We start from the raw sequence: 11,985 nt of genomic DNA on the forward strand, positions 1-11,985 counted from the left end.
CTAGTATTAAACGTGAGATAAAGCCCAGCTTACACTGTTCTCTGTAAAAGATTAGCGATCCGTTCACCCGGTAGGCAGTGTTGCTCTGTTCGTTCCCCAAATCTTATGGCAGAAATATGAGCGGCGCGCTCGGTTTGATCCGCGATGGGGGGAAATATCACGGGGAGACGCACAAAGACGGCAGACAAAACGCGCCGGTTTCCCCGGTGTTCAAGAACAAACCATATTCAATTCGGGGGTCCCACTATTGAATCTGACTGAAAAAAAAACATAGAACAATAGTAAGCAGACGTTTATGAAATTAGACGTCTGACAAACCTTAATCTTGAATTAAAAAAAAGATGCTGACTATTCTAAAAAGGTGAAGAAAAACAGCACACTAAAAGCATAGCCTATGTGCTCAGAACGGTAAAGGTGCTATTTAGGTTTAGAGTGTCTGCATTTTGTCCTTTACATTTTTTCCTTTTAATTTAACACATTCATGAAATATCATATTTCACACACGCCTTTAGATATCCCGCACTAAAATGTTTAATGTATAAGCCAACATTATTCTAGACAGTGAGCGCACATTTATAAATATGCATGTATTCAATTAAGGGTATTATACAGGATTTCATTTGCATAAGGATTTGGGAGCTTAACATGCCTTTTCATATTTGTGCAATAAAACTTTAATATTATCGCCTGCCCTTCAATGCTGAGGGTACTTTTATTAATAGACTATCTGTCTAATACACCCCTACAAATATAAGCTAAGATTATACTGCTAAGATATTCTTAATAGGTCACAATCTCTGTGGCAAATTGTTATACATCACTGATATATTTGTCACTCTACATGCAGCTGCACCTGTTTCTTTCGTGGCAGCTCAGATCAGTCCGTATTTTTAGAACGGAACGCATTTCCGTTGTTTTTCATTTTAATAACCTAAATGTTTTTGTCAGTTTATACATTTCCAGCATATTTCAGTCGTTTTTGATCATAGGAATTCCTATTCGCAGTATTGGCAACCACGCAGGATAGTGGGGGCATCCTGCTGTTTTCCCTTGCATGTCCATCTATTAATCCTCCATTATGCAGATGTATTTTTTATTTATAACAAACGTGCAGAATTTGGCAAAACGTCACTCAGGAATAGTCTATAATTACGGTTTTAACCCATTAATATATTTTTTCTCTTAAACGTTTTGATTGACCCAAGTCATCCAGTACAAATTTTGGGAATTTCCTTTTATTTTTCATACACTCATCCACATATTAGGTAGTGACAATTTTTTAAAATACAGTAGCTACTATACAGCTCTACACCTTATTATGCACATAAACAAGGTGGCATTTCTAATGAGCGCCTGTTACTTTATTTAGACTCGTGGTCTTGTCATAAAGCCAGGTGTCTGTTTATGTCACAGAGCTGATAATGTGTCACAATTAATTTTGATATTTAAACATGCAGGCGTTTTTGGAGAATTAAATATATAAAAAAATTCAAGTATTTACCTAGCGAGCTCTTCCCTGAACCTTTTTAAAAATTTTAAGGTGCAATATTTTAAGGGCAGCGTTTAGGTCTTGTAGTTATTACTGTTAAATGTACACGTGCAAAATGTTCATAAAGGTATTGGAAATAAATTAAAGAGATTTTCAGATTTTTTGTTTTTAATTTTTTATGTGCAAGTCGCCAAATGTGTCTCTGAGCATCAACGCAATGGGAAAACCGATAGCATCCTATCCGATCTTTAAAAGCTTATTCTGTAAATCTTTTTTATTTAATATTAAACATTTAACAGAATTGCAAACGTTTCATCATTTTGTGAAACCTCAGCTCACTGAGAAGTCCCTGTTCATTTCAAATAGCATTAAAGTCAGTTCCTTAGAGAGTATAAATGCTGTGTTAACTCTGCCCATAGTGCCACTCAAAAATCAATTGATCATTTTTAGGCGAACAATCATGACTATTTCTTTACACGAGTCACGTGGGGCCTCCGTTCCTCCCACTGGCTTTTTCCTGAGGTCTGCTGCTCTCCAGGGCCCGAAATTAATACTGACTCGCCAATTAAGTTCAGAGCGCCAATTAAAAGTGCATTATGAATTCTTACATTAAAAACAAAAGTAAACAAAACAATAAAAAGAAAAAAATAAGAGTAATTGAAAGCAAAACTGAAGGCTTAATAATGTTAAACTTTATATAAACGCATAATTTAAAGTAACGTTTAATTTTCGTAAACTTTGATAAGTCTGTTAATTTACCATCCTTCTTTAACCACTGACAGATCTCACTCTTTGCGTAGTTGGAATCACCACCTATTATGTTGGATGCATGCAAAGGTAAAATAAATATATGGGCTATTGGGATTTGGAAGCAGTGGCTCACAGCAGTCCATATGAAGTACAAAAGAGTACGGCCATTAATAATAAATGACCCAAGATATTCATTGTGAGGGTTGTCTCTGCTTTCCAAACACCCACATCATGGAGATTTTTAAAGAAAGACAAGAGAGAAAAGAAAGACGTTAAACATTAATAAATCAGCGAATGCATTTTAAGATATTTGGTCAATATAACTGTTCTTACATTTTACAGAATGTCTGCAAAAAGACGTACATTTTTAAAAAGTCATTGAGCTGGTGGCCTGGAAAATACCCAAAATATGAGGTAATCCATGTACATTAAAATATATATTTTTTATTTTTAAACTTTTGTATAAGATTTTCAAACCTTATCATTTAAATAGGACAAAAATGTGTTAGATTTAAAAAACAGCTATCTCTCTGACGTTAATTGGACTTCTCAGTCATTTCTGTAAAAGTAAATTGAATGCTGTCAGGAGTGTGAAGTATATTCCGCTCTTCTTTTGTTTCACTCAGTCACAAGGGTCTGACCGGGGGTCTGCCCGGGTCTGGTGCCGTATTATACCCGAGCAGCTTGTCTGCTGAAACAGATCAATCCGAAGACCAATCAGCCTAGTACTTTAAAAGAAGAGATTTTTTTATCGTCACATTGCATCTGCATCGTTTTTATGAAGTCACACTTCATCTGAATCGCTACAAGTTAAACAGTCAAAGATAAGATGTTTAACATCAACAATCGATAAAGAAAAGCGATTTAGATTCACAGACGAATGAAAAGTGAATTAATTACTTTCAATGCATTTACAATGTCTATACAAACAAATTAATTTACAATCATGTAATCAACATTTACAAAAAAAATATTTGTGTCTAAAGAAGTAATTATTTTTTAAATATGACGGCATTAATACATAAATGTGTATTTTAGGAAGTCTGGAGTTACCATGACATTTCAGTCCAGTTGACAAAAATCTCCGCAACAATTCGATACCCGAGTCTATCAGGAGTTCGAACAGCCAATAATCACGAATGAAACGGCGTGACGTAAAAGTCCCGGTAGAAAAGGCGCGTTGGGTTTGCGTGCGTTTGGAGAGGGAAGAGCACAGGGAGGTTGGATCAGCCTATACCTCACTGCCTCACTGGATTATACAAACCAAAAGTGTCCTCAACTCCACCTCCTCCTCAATTACCTACACGCTGAGGTTACTGCATGCTGGACGAACAACAACAGAAAATACAACATACGACATCTCATTTATTAAAACCATTGAGTTAGTAGCGTTTCCTGCGCATCCAAGCTGAAGCCTGCTGAAGTTGGACGCTTTGCGCGCGCGCGTCATAACAAACTGTCGTGAAGGAACTGAAGAGACGAGAATGAATATATAATCACTTACACGATCTCTATCGTCATTTAGTCGTTTCCCAGGCATTTCGGGATTATATTTTTTTTATTCTTCGGTGATGCAACGTCGGATTTTTTCCTGTGTGGCAACAGACCAAGACTGATTTCTGACGAGACAAGAGAAGATTGAAAAACTATTGAGATCTAACACTGACAAATGCATGTCCTAAATGTGGTAACAGAAAGTTACTCACGAAGAAATAGGAGGGTCCAGTGTTGCACATGTAGAGGGGGCATCAGTAGCTGGTATGTGCTCAAAGCTCTGGAATGCTCACATAGGTTACAACACCAATACTATCTCTACCTGCTGCATGTTTTGCGCTCTGAGAAATTATTGCATTCAATGCATCCGGAGCTGACAGTCTTGATAAACGAATAACGATTAGCTCGATCAGATCCTCCAAACGGGATTTCTTTAATGAAAGAGAGAGGTCATATGAACTGCACAGACCTAGAAGTGCGTCTCACGGAAATCTTGGGTTGCAGATCTGACGGAAGCACGTGCTATTCGGTCTCATCTGCGGCAACGATGCTTTTCCACGGTTTGCCTGGAGGCGAGATGCATGGTGTTATGGAAGAAATGGAGCGAAGAGGAAAGAGCGATTCGGCGACTATCAGCTCGGCCATAGATATGGGGGAAACAGAGACGGTAGGAGAAAGCCATGCCTCTCGCTCCAGGCGCTTGCCTGAAAATTCTGATAGCCCATGTTAACTGAACCGTTATTCAGACAGTGATATAGAGGCTCAGAGACGTGATTTCGATCTTGTTTATTGAAACAAACTTCAAACTTTTGTGAAGCCAAAATTACAGGCCTGTTATTCAATGCATTGCTTGTGGTCTTTTGTCACGGCTGTATTCCAAATAGTCAAATAAACCTACGAGATACGATAAATGCATTCGATTCGTTTTAAGTTTGTTCTTGCGACAAAAAGTCTTATTTAATTTTGACAATAAAAGATTTTACAAAAACATTTAAAAGTAAATTAATTTGACATTAGCGACCTGAAAAGTATTTAATTTTAAACATTGACAGCGAGTAAATGTTAGTTGCAAACTATTTTAGTTGCTTTTACTGATTGTATTATTCTATGAAAAATATCGTTTGTTAAAATACACATCATATCAGTAAATTTAAGTTTTGCTATTTTTGCTGCACAAACAATATGAGTTTTATAAATAAATGTGAAGCTCAATAATGAAACCTTACTATCATTTTAAAATTGACATTCTGTGTTTTAATTTATCTACAAAGTAGAATTAATTACAATGAGAAGGTACACACAAAAAATAGAACTTAAACTTAACAAATTGACATCTTTTTGAGTCTTAATGTTTGTTAGTAACTATAAAATATAATGCTAAACCTTTACAGTTTATAGTCTGGAAATAACATAAATTTATCAGTTTGTTTGGCAGCTGTGATGCTTAAGGATGATTAACAGTTTAATTTATACTGCAGCCCAAAATGCAGACAATGGTAAAAAAAACATTAATAAAGGACCGCGGGCGATTTGCGTTCAGAGTTCTTTAAATGTCTTTCTTATTTTATTTTTTAAACTATGTTAAATTGTATTATTGCAAATATATTTATATTTGTCATTTCATATTAAATATCAATATTTTATTGAACGAAAAAGTAGTTAAAATTTCTATTCTTATACAGTCCACTGTTGCTCAAGCACATGGATTGTGAATTAGATATTACACCACCCCATTCTGAACATTAGTGATAAACACTAATATTTTTTTTAAATAAGATTTTATTTAAATTAGTGTTTGGGCTAAACCAAGTATTGCACCTATACTCACTTCAAATATTTATTTGTTACTAATTCCCATGCATTTGTATAACAGAAATGAGTGCTGGAGTAAAATAGTGTTTGTGTGAGACTTGTGTTTGGGTTTAGGTCTTTACTGAGTCCATGTGTATTTCTGCAGAATATGCCCTCCATCAGCGGGGATCGGGTGGCTTTGTGTGCGGGCTGTGGAGGAAAGATCTCGGATCGCTATTACCTGCTCGCCGTGGATAAACAGTGGCACATGCGCTGTCTGAAGTGCTGTGAGTGTAAACTAAACCTGGAGTCTGAGCTCACCTGCTTCAGCAAAGATGGAAGCATCTACTGCAAAGAGGATTATTACAGGTGTGCAAAACACACATCCAGGTGCATGACCTCAAGAGCTGTACTGAAGTAGGCTATAGCTGATCGTTTTGTTAAAATACCGCAATAACTCGTGTTGTTTGACAATTTAATACATTCATTATCGACATTATTTGTTTGCCAAACGTATTTCATTTGTATAAATATAATCTATTAAACTAAGAAAACAAAACATAAATGCATAACATAATTCTTGTAGTTTATTATTTGGACGCCAAATTATACAATTTAACGAATTAAACGATCTGTTCGAAAAAAGAAAAGCATTATTTATAGAAAAACTACCGTGTTTAATGTTGAGTTGGTATTTTTCTGAACCTACAGTGCTTTTGTATGCCATTATATCATTTATAAATCAAGTAAGGCCCATTAAGATAATCATATAAGTACACGTTTAACCCATTACCATTTTCAATTAGACTATGGCACGTGACAGTCTCAATTGTAGGTTATTTAGTCATTATTGGAGACATAATTATTGACGACACTGAATGAGCTAATGCATCATGCACGTCAGAATATTTACATAGGGCCAGATATCAAAACACTGCACGTGCATTCGATCATTTCCCATCAACAATAGTCAGTATTTATTTATGCAAAGCATTTAATGTGTTGTATTCACGTTCGGTTTTGAAGTGTGCTGAAGGGTCACAATTGCTCTGTTCTCCCGCAGAAGGTTTTCGGTGCAGAGATGTGCCCGGTGCCACCTCGGGATCTCGGCCTCGGAAATGGTCATGAGGGCCAGGGATTTGGTGTACCACTTGAACTGTTTCACCTGCACGACGTGCAACAAAATGCTGACGACTGGGGACCACTTCGGCATGAAAGACAGTCTAGTGTACTGCAGGCTACACTTTGAAACGCTCATCCAGGGAGACTTCCCCACGCATTTCAATCACACGGATGTAACGCCTAATAAAGGACTGGGCAGCACGGGACCTCTAGGACTTTCTTATTATAACGGCGTGAACACGGTACAGAAGGGCCGACCGAGAAAGAGAAAGAGCCCGGGGCCCGGAGCAGACTTAGCGGCGTACAACGCAGGTAAGAACCTCACATCCTGTTTTTGGATTTCCTATCTGAAATGCCTGTTATTGAGTCAACCATAAATCGACCCTCACAACTTTTGCTTAAGAACACATGGCAATGTTTTCGTTGGTATTGTTGATAGTTATTTGCTTACTGTACTTTTAAGCGTTCTGCGATATTTTAATATTTTAGGTTAAATAAACTAAAGTTTTATTGACTTTGAAGGGCAAGACAAAATATATATGCTACTTTCACCGCCAAAGCAGAAAGTTGTTTTTAGACTGTTATGAGATAATTACATGAATAATTGAATGTGGCATCGATTTAATAAACTGACATCTAATCACCTCAGGCTAATAAAAACATGAATATGATTTTAATCAGCTCTTTTAAATAATATACTTAACAAAAAAATTAAATAAAATCAGGCTTAAATAGGCGAATCATTTAAAAGTATTTAAGTTTACTAAAACAAGACGTATTATTATTTTATTAAGGACTTTTAATTACTCTATTTGCTATATTTTTCTTTATGTCTTATCCATTGTTACATGTAGGGCGATTTAGCCTTATCCTTATAAAATAACGTAAAAAAACAACAAATATGTGTTTAAAGTTATTTTACGTTAATCTCCGTTATTTTCTTGAGGTATTTGTAATGTAAATAAAACTGCACGAATAATGCGCTATGGTTCACTTATTTAAGACAATCCATACACATCACAGATTTCTGCCAAACACTTGAGTTTGTGTTGAACAACGTGACTCATTCGCTCGGGCATTTCGGGCCCCTCAGCGGGGCATTTGGGCCCCTGCTCGAGGACCAAACAGAGGAATGATGACGACTACAGGGGCTGACAAGTGGAAAATAGCTTAGATGCTAGTCGAGACTTTCAGAAGATTAAACAGAAAAGAAAGTAGAAAAGAAAGAAAGAACGAAAAAAAGAAAAAGAAAGAGGGAGGGATGATGTGTGTGTCAGAGAGAGAGAGAGTGTGTATGTGAGTGAGAGAGTGAGAAAGAGAGCACGTGAAACTTTTCCAAGCAGACTAACAAATTAATTTACCATTACTTTACCATTACTCTTAATGTTTCTTCATGTGCTATAAAAAGATCAGAAATTGTTTTGGTTTAAAGATATAGTCGTTTAATTTTTTGAAGTGACATATAGAAAATCTATGTTCAAGTCTGACTTGAATAAAGCGAGAAGCAAATTAGATTTCTTATTTCCGACGAAAATATAATTTAAACGTTTTAAAATGCAAACATCGTTTCTGAGATCGTCAAGTTATTTTGTGTCAGAAACTCTAAATATAAAATGTATATTATTATTTTTATATTGTTGTTGTATTTTTGAGTGGTAATTTCGCAGGAAAACATGTAATGTTGTTGCTTTTATTACTTTTATTACACGCGAACTTTGGTATTTTTGTTAACGCTGTTTTCTTGGATCTTTCGTTTGTTACAGTTAATCATTAAATTGTGGATTACCTCTTATTACATAGATTAAAAACGAAAAGTTAAAAGGTACTTAAAAAAACAAAATCAGATCAACTATTCACAACCATATAACAATACCGAAGTGTTATAGAGTGAATGAACTATAAAGTCTCTCTCTGCTTTCAGATCATTGCTGCCCCCATCAGATCACACTATAAACAACAGCACAAATAAAATAAAAAACCTTGAAAAATGATAAACAATAAAAAGATTCAATAATAGAGTTAACACGTGCAGATGAATAATTCTGTGTTAGAGATAATTGTTTTTGACATCTATCATAGTAAAGGTAACAGTATTTCTCAATGACCATATTTCTGTCAGGAGGAAACATTTGTTCACCATGTGTAGCGTTGTAAGCCTTCAAGGTTAATTATCTGAAGTGTTGATCAGACGATTTTCAATGACTAATATTTGTAGTTGTCAGAGAAAACATAATTTCGAACTGTCATGCGTCTAGCAACACATAAACTTCTGCCAAGAATGTGGAACTGGCGCAAACACATTTCTGACACATTGAGAAGGCCCTATCTCCTAAACACTCGTGCCCAACGATGAATGCTGTGGGCTATTTTACAATAAATTCAACAGTCATTTTATAAACAGAAAGATTCATATGTCCATTTGCAGGGGGCATTTTGCACTGCTCTGAAATGGCCAAATATTTTAGTGCTATAAGGATACTCAAGGAAAGGATGTTTTTTGAATGTAGAAAAAAAATGAAGTTCACATTTTAAAAGTGAAAATAATCAGATTGGTATGATGCAAAACAAATATTTCATAAAGCTTATACTGCTGAATAAGAACATGGGTAACACTTTACAATAAGGCTGTATTTGTTACCATTAGTAAATGCATAAACTAGTTTTTCCAGCTTTTATTAAACTTAATGTTAGTTAATGCCAATACAATTGTTCATGTTAGTTCATTGAACATTAACAAATATTTAGAGATACAACTTTTGATCTTAAAAATGAATTAGCAAAATTACCATGAATTAAGATGAATAAATGCTGTAGAAGTATTGTTCATTGTTAGTTCATGTTAGGGAATACGAATTACATTACAAATACAACCATATTGTAGTTACAAGAATATGTTTATTGTGTTCAGAATCAGATTTTTTTCTTTCTAAAGAAAGAAAAACACAATATGATTTAAGGCCACATCATAGTGCAGATTATTATATATGCAGTAACTTGCCAACACAGCAACATCATTGTGCTCCGGCTTTTTTGTTATTCAGCCTAAATTCAAGACTAAATGCATTTCTGGATTGCCATAAAGACACAGCAAAATACGAGGGGAGAACACCTCCAGACCGTTTCATTATATGATGAAACACTGAGCCATCTGACTCTCACGCTGTATTTTTATTGTTAGCTCAATAAAGAAACTTACTAGAAACCCATTAAATTACAACTGCATATGATTCTCCATTGATGCATTAAAAACATGAACCAAAATGTTTTCAATGCATAAATAAATAGAAAGCATATTTATTTTGTAGCTAATGTCTACTTAATGTGTTTCAATTCAAACAGCTTTGAGCTGCAATGAGAATGATGGAGATCCAATGGACAGAGACTCTCAATACAGCACCAACCAGAAGACCAAACGCATGAGAACCTCTTTTAAACACCATCAGCTAAGGACCATGAAGTCTTATTTCGCCATAAATCACAATCCTGATGCCAAGGACCTGAAGCAGTTGGCCCAGAAAACAGGACTAACCAAGCGTGTGCTACAGGTCAGAAATCTCCTTCCAATTAGCAAAATGGTTTTGGCTTGCTGCTATAAATGTAATCTTGCAACAAGCTTGAGATGTTAACGTTATGTTTTCATATTCATCTACATCATTTTGTCAAAAACAGTTCGGTGTATCACTATAGCTACACTTTCCTGCAGTGCAAATACAGAAAAGTGTTCTGTATTAAGCGCCAACTTAAGAGGAATCAAAATTGTAACCAAATATAATTTATATGCATGACAGTCACATTCAGTCTTAATGCATTGATATTCAAAGGAGGAATGTAAAAAGAGATACAGAGAGAAATCTGAATGAATTACATAAAAACATTAAATTAAATTAAACACTAAATAAATGCTGGGTTGTTTAACCCAGCTGCTAGGTTATGAGTGGAAACAACCCAGCAGTTGGGTCATTTTAACCCAGCAGTGTGTTCTGTCCAATAGTGACCCAACCCTGGGTTAAAACAACCCAACACTTTTAAGACTGTAGACATGCACTGATATATCGGCCAATAATTGGTATCGGTCGATAAAAGCAATTTTTCTTACTATCGGCCGATAGTAAAAAAAAAACATGGCCGATATATCCTCTCATCACTAGTTTAATGTTCAATATTAATGGTCATTATGTGAATGAGTAACATTCAGAAAATATAGTCTTCAGAATTTCAATGCAAGTTAATATGTAAGGAATAATTGACGACGGGCCATTGAATTATAAGAAAATAATGCACACCAAGGTGGTAATGCGGCACGACGCGAGGCGGAGTGCCGTTACACCGCAGGTGTGCATTATTTTCTTATAGTTCAAGGGACTGGAGTCAATTATTCCGCTTATACCACGGTTACCACAAACATTGCTCTGGTGCCTATTTTTAAGACATTTGACAAGTTAGGTGTGCGATTTACAGAAAAATAATCAACACCCAAAGAACATTTCTCAGCCAATCAGAATGCAGCATTCAACAGACCCGTGGTATAAAACCACCAAACTATCGGTATCGGCAGATGTCACTCTGAATAATCAGCTATCAGTGGAAAAATTGTAATATTGTTGCATCTCTTCTGTAAATAAAGTTTGCAATTTAGATCAAATCTGCAAATAATAAGCTCATATGTTTGTCAGCCATTATCAAAACCAGGAAAAACTAAACGCAGTTGGCTTGTAAATGCTCCGGCACAGCAATCAGGGGACCAAAGACAACAAAAACGAAATAGAGAAAATATATTTACGAGCAGAAACCAAGAATGCAATCTCAAAGCGTTAATTATCATTGCCGAAAAACAAAGCCGTCACGAAGCTTTGATGAGACAAATGTCTGTCCCCTGTGTATCACAACATTTTCACACGTTTCTCTCCTTTATGGATTCAACTCTAACCAGCGCTATTATGTCACATCTTCCTGCAATACAGGTCTGGTTCCAGAACGCTCGGGCCAAGTTCAGAAGGAACCTTCTCCGTCAGGAGAACACAGGTGTGGACAAGGCCTCGGACGGGTCGACCCTGCCTGGAGGAACACCCTCTGGACCTGCCTCAGAGATTTCCAATGCCTCCATGAGTCCGTCAAGTACCCCCACCACCCTTACAGACCTTACGAACCCAACCATGCCAACCGTCACATCTGTACTGACCTCTGTGCCAGGCAGCCTGGACGTTCACGAATGCCGAAGTCCCTCGCAAAGCACGTTGACCAGCCTTTTCTGATGATGATCATTCAGAGGACACGCGAGCACACAGACACCTGCTTCCTGTGAAGTCCGGTCATGGATGCAACCAGGGTTCGGCTCCGAT

General features: G+C 36.3%; 1 protein-coding gene across 4 annotated transcripts; it reads left to right on the forward strand.

The window, feature by feature from the left end:
* Positions 1-3,454: 3,454 nt before the first annotated feature.
* On the forward strand, positions 3,455-11,898 carry lhx2b (LIM homeobox 2b). 4 transcript variants are annotated; one of them, XM_055168690.2, is made up of 6 exons: positions 3,455-3,997; positions 4,238-4,400; positions 5,691-5,893; positions 6,588-6,958; positions 9,986-10,191; positions 11,608-11,898. In XM_055168690.2, exons 2-6 carry the CDS (start codon positions 4,281-4,283, stop codon positions 11,896-11,898), a joined length of 1,191 nt encoding a protein of 396 aa, XP_055024665.1. In that variant the 5' UTR covers positions 3,455-3,997; positions 4,238-4,280. The 4 variants fall into 4 exon arrangements, with proteins under 4 accessions (XP_055024665.1, XP_055024663.1, XP_055024664.1 ...); XM_055168688.2 differs by having other exon boundaries at positions 3,455-4,400; XM_055168689.2 differs by having other exon boundaries at positions 3,455-4,400; positions 6,591-6,958.
* The last annotated feature ends 87 nt before the right edge of the window (positions 11,899-11,985 follow it).

Source organism: Misgurnus anguillicaudatus, chromosome 5 (genome assembly GCF_027580225.2).
Source record: "Misgurnus anguillicaudatus chromosome 5, ASM2758022v2, whole genome shotgun sequence".
NCBI lineage: Eukaryota > Metazoa > Chordata > Actinopteri > Cypriniformes > Cobitidae > Misgurnus > Misgurnus anguillicaudatus.

Excerpts from the sequence above, each read along its gene's own strand:
- lhx2b (XM_055168688.2), top strand. The coding sequence starts at position 4,170 with ATGAAAGAGAGAGGTCATATGAACTGCACAGACCTAGAAGTGCGTCTC. Across the intron at positions 4,401-5,690 it reads ATATGGGGGAAACAGAGACG|AATATGCCCTCCATCAGCGG; the intron begins GTAGGAGAAAGC and ends GTATTTCTGCAG. Across the intron at positions 6,959-9,985 it reads CTTAGCGGCGTACAACGCAG|CTTTGAGCTGCAATGAGAAT; the intron begins GTAAGAACCTCA and ends CAATTCAAACAG.